This window comes from Orbicella faveolata, unplaced genomic scaffold (assembly GCF_042242905.1).
Source record: "Orbicella faveolata isolate gen_17 unplaced genomic scaffold, um_ofav_v1 contig_46, whole genome shotgun sequence".
Taxonomy (NCBI): Eukaryota; Metazoa; Cnidaria; class Anthozoa; order Scleractinia; family Merulinidae; genus Orbicella; species Orbicella faveolata.
The window spans coordinates 11,717,501-11,722,786 of NW_028301576.1; the positions used below are offsets into that span (position 1 = coordinate 11,717,501).

General features: G+C 40.0%; 1 protein-coding gene across 1 annotated transcript in view; it reads left to right on the top strand.

Moving 5' to 3' along the window:
• The window catches only part of LOC110052331 (uncharacterized), a 32,016-nt gene extending 31,653 nt beyond the window's left edge, over positions 1-363 (top strand). Inside the window, exon 6 of the mRNA XM_089276681.1 lies at positions 1-363. This exon is cut by the window's left edge and continues 580 nt beyond it. Coding sequence (XP_089132807.1) covers positions 1-264 — 264 coding nt within the window. The 3' untranslated portion in view covers positions 265-363.
• The last annotated feature ends 4,923 nt before the right edge of the window (positions 364-5,286 follow it).

Sequence of the window (5,286 nt, forward strand, 5' to 3'; positions counted from 1 at the left end):
TGTGTTTCCTCCCTGTTCAATTCTGGGGTTGAAGAAAAATTGATTCGCGAAAGGTCGGGGCATCGTTCTAATGCATTGTTGCAGTACGAAAAGCCTACAGAAGAAAATGTGTCTAAAGTTTCAAAGATCCAAGGTCCAAGTGTTGTTAGTACAACTACATGTTTTACCACAGAGAAACAGGATCAATCTTTAACGGATGTTGTTTTCCAGAAAGGAAAATTCAAAAACTGTACAATTAATGTAACGATGTCTAAGAAGGAATAATATGTTGCTGTATTGTTGTTGTAAGCAATGATTTAAGCGGGAAAAATGCTGTATTTAGAATTATAATTAAGACTGATTAAAATTCAAGTTTCTTGATCAGTGTCTTGATCAGTTTTTGAACTAATCTACCGTGTGTTGATCGGTATGTTCATTGGGTATCAACATACATGCACCTGACCCAATTGATGCGAGCTGATTGGGTCATCAGCTCATGAATAATTAATGAGTTTGAGAATGCTGCATAGCTAGCTGGAAAGTGTGTTGGGTGGGAATAGCTGACCAACTACAAAATTAAATACTAACTTGAGAGGCCTTGTCAGCCTGATAATTGTTTTTTTTTTTTTTAACGCAGCGGGATTAATAAAAATGGTTACCTGAAAATGAACAGATGTGGTATGTGCAGTTTTCTTATGACCGCTATTATTGCTACAAAAACCGGTTGAGCGATCCTTCTCAAACTCATAAATAATTCATCAAGTCAAAAGAAAAGGAAATCACAACCATGAAGGAGGTTTGGATACCCGGTCTTAATTAGCATAGATTTTGACGATTTTATTTCTCTGTTCACTCCTTAGTTTTTGTTTCGTTTGAGAAGATGTATCAAACACTTCTTTCATCGGCTATCCAAACACATCGAATTTCGTGAAAAATACTCCGCTGCGCGCCGTAGTTAGTAATATAGTACCTGGTTTGAACCCAGGAGTGTCAGTAGTTCGTATGGTGTGATCGTCCGAGTGAAGGTAGTTCTGAATTACCAACTGTTGTTTGTGACTGACGTTTCGACAACTTTAGCGGAAGTCATCTTCAGAGTCAAGTGAAAAGTGTTTGTCAGTCGATGATGTTGTAAGTCTGGTCCGTTGCACGTGATTGGTCAGTTCAGCCATGATGGTATTGGCTGAAAGACTCGTGTAAAGTTCGTAATCAGTCATTGGTCGGTTTCAATCCGTCTATTGCTAATCAAATTAAGTCGGTCTGTTAGGAGTCCGTTTGTCGGTTTCTTTTCCGTCGTGGATAAGTCGTTTGTAAGGTGCCGGCAGTTGTTTACATCTGTTAAGAGGCGTTTGTTCTAGGTTAGTGTACCAGCTTTCCAGAGTCAGTCGTTGAAAATAGTTTGTACTGTAGGTTAAGCACTGAGCAGAGTCCCAGTCAATGTTGTGGTTTGTCAGTTGATGATGTACAGCAATGTGATTGTTGGTATCACCATTTCTCGTGGCTCGTTTGTGTTCAATCAGTCTCGTGTTAAGGCTTCTGCCAGTCTCACCAATGTAAGAAGCCTCGCAGTCGGAGCATTTGATCTTGTAAACTGCTTCCTGTCTGTTGTTGGGTTCGTCCCTGTCTTTAAAGTTGGTCAGTAAGTGTCGTAACGTAATTGTAGGTTTGTAGGCTACAGCGATGTTGTAGGGCTGTTGGATCCGTGAGATGGTCTCGGAGGTTCCAAGTAATCTGTCGGTATGCGACGGATTTCACTGCGAACGACAGTGTACAGAAAACCGACGCATTACTTGACGAATCATCCTACAACCCGACTTCGCAGAGAGCCACGACTGTAAAGACTTTGACGAGACGAGCGCAACTAGTTTGTGACACACCGGACAGCTTACGCGACGAAAACAGATACCTTGAACGTGTTTTTTACAAAAACGAATACAACGCTGACTTTTTTAGAGGAAACATTTACCAACCTACCGAAGCCGACGCAACGAACAGGAACCCAACACCTGTCCACTACAGTGATATACCTTACATTAAGGGTACTTCTGAGACCATCTGGCAGTAAGTTTCCTCCTCTTCCTCAAAAAAGCTCAGCTTTCTGCGCTTGTAAAATCTACACTTTTTATCGCAGGCATACAATTAACTATGCTTATAACTTTATTTTCACGTGATAGTTTTTCTCTTGAAGGGAATGTATGTCTGTTGCATTTCTCTAAACATCGCTCTCTTACAGATATGCTGCCTAGGACGTCTCTCGACTAAACCATATGGGTATGCAAAGTGCTGCGGATCACAGGCATACCACCCAGCCTATAAGGTAATGTTTTCGAAGAAAAGCGACTTGTGATTGAAGGTCAGTTTCTTCATGTTTTCTCCAGACATAGACATAGACATAGACATAGACATAGACATAGACATAGACATAGACATAGACAGACATGGACATGGACATGGACATAGACATAGACAGACCGCAAGCAAGGCACTTCGATCCTGTCCCAGGCCTATCACAGTTGGAGTGCCCCAAGGCAGCATACTAGGGCTCTGTGGCGCACGAGCCGTAGGTGAATGTGTCACTAATGTTTTTACCACATTATGACGTCTTCTGTGATCTATTTCTGAACAGACGCACGGCAACATAGAATCTACTTGTTTTATATAATAATTAAGAACCAATCAACGTGCGAGAGTAATTCAAAATATTATATAACGTGTTTAAACATTATTCAGCTTTATATTCAACGAAAATGGTAGCGTGTTGAATACAACTTTTACAACCTCGATTTAAGATCATTGCACCTTCTTTTTTACACAAAGTATTGCTTTAAAATTGTCTTTTTGTTATTGCTGATCAGAAATGTTGCGGCTCTGGAACCCATGGAGTCCTGATACTAAACTTTGGCACCTGCTCCATATACGGCTGAGAGAGGCGTCCTACAGGCTACAGACGCAAAGCAATGAAGCAATGCCAAGAACAACTTCTTTCTTATCAATTTTGAATACAGGGAGTTTTAACTTTTTTATAGCTAGCCACTGAGTGTGTTGGGTGGGGTCGGCTGAAAAAACTGCAAAATACCACAGGGGACCCGGACACTGTATCAGCAATAACATAATCATTAATAATTCACCGTTATTTACCTGTGTTCCTTTGTCTGTTTGAGTCGTTTAGAAGGGATTTGAATGAAGAGAAGGCAGTTTACATTTCAAACAATATCTTGTTTTCCGCTTTGTAAATGTGATGCTCTGAACTCGAGTTTCCATTATGGCCGTTATGAAACCTGAGAGTCTCTCCCACGATGAGAGTTAATAGTTAATGACGATAATGAAAACTCGAGAAGTCATCTGAGCGTCATAATTACAAAGCGGCAGATAAGATAATGTTAGAAATGTAAACTACCTTCACTTCATTCAAATCCCCTCTAAACGAATCCAAAAGACAAAGGAACACAGGTAAAAAACGGTGCATATATTAATGATTATGTTATTGCTGACACAGTGTTCGGATCCCCTGCGAAAATACTATAAGCTGAGAAGCGTCGTTAGCCTAATCATTGTTTGTATTTGGGGGTTAAATAAAAATTGCTTAGCAGAAAATGAACAGATGTGGTATGTGTATTGTTTTAAGGTGCAGTTTCCATATCGGTCAGTGTACATTGCAGAATACAGACTGCGGACAGCAGACTGACCCTAACCTAGACGAAATACTTACTAAAAAGTAACTGTAACTCTGAAGATTAGTTCTAACCCGAAATCCTAACTGCTAAGCTGGTCATTAAGCTAAAGACCTATGTCAGCCTGCAGCCTACACTGCACACTGCAGACTGAAATTAGGTTTTAACTTAGTAGTTAACTTAAGAGCAAACAGAGTTTGTTTTAGAGTTAATATTACACGTGGTTAGAACTAATTTATAGCTTAAAGGTTACTTTCTAATGAGTACTGGGTCAATATTAGGGTAAGCCCGCAGTTCGTAGTCTGCAGTCTGTATTTTATATGTACATCGATCGGTGTCCGTTTGCCAGAGGAAAGCTATTATCGCTACAGGACCTTACGACTATCAGTTTCCATGTGGTCGCCAGGATCACTACGGAATAAATAAAATACTAGAGAGAACTCGGATTAAGCAATAACGCGGTTAATTCTTATATATTTGCCGTTGTAACGATGGGTGAAATCTCTGGAGTATTTTTCCTATGAAACAAGGTCTATTCTCAGCAGTCGTTGTAAAAACGTGTGCTAGATCGCTGGAGAGTTGTTTTCATATGATCAAAGAGATCGCTTAACATTTTTATGAACTACTTTACACGAAGAGGATCGAGAAAGTAATTGCATACAACGTTTTGTGAATGTTAGGGACTAATAACAAGACAGAGTTGAAAGTCGTTAGGAACAGATTGAATAAACAAGTACACGAACTAACGGACGAATGAACGAACAAACGAACGGACGGACGAACGAACGAACAAATAAATGGATAAATGAAAGAGTGAATGTATATAATATATAAATATAAATCGGCGTGGAATCAGCAAGGAGTTAGTGACAGTACGTTATTTGTTCCTACCGTGTGACACTAAATTTTCCTGGAGTTTACTTTTGCGAATCGGCGATTTTTTTGTAGTTTGCGGAAACTAATTTTGGCAATTGCAAAGGATTGTTTATTTTATTTTATTTTTTGCTGGGCACTAATTTTTTAGCATTTTCGGGAGGTCGCGTTCAATTGAAATTACAACATTTTCGCATTTTGTAATTAAACTAGATGCAATTGACAAGTGAAACAACATGCAAAGAAATAAAACCCCGGGGTACTCCCTTATATGGGCTATATAGGTATGCGCGGCCCCCAAAGGGTAGGGTTTTTCAGCCGTTTTGGTCATAAATAGGGTATCGCTTTTGGCCATTTTGGTCTTAAATAGGGTATGGTTTTAGCACTCTAGTCTTGAATTGGGTATGTTTCTTTGAAGAAGCTACCTTTTCATCATTATCAATAAGACCGTCAAGAAAAGCCCTTCATAAATTATGATTAGCGCAACTGTGCCCGCCGCAACGGTCATAAATAGGGTATTGAATTTTTGGCCAGGTGATAACTAGGGTGGGGAAAATCGCAGATTTAGGTCATAAATAGGGTAAGAGTTTTGGGAGGTGGGCCGCACACCCCCACGCAACTTTTCTGGGAGTACCCCCACCCGGGAGTAAAACACAGCAATCCAGTAATCAGAGTCACTCTAACACGTTTACATGGTGCTCTTATACAGAATTGTAGATGCTCTTCTCGTTGGAGCACCTTCTAACGATCCTTTCCTGTAAACCTT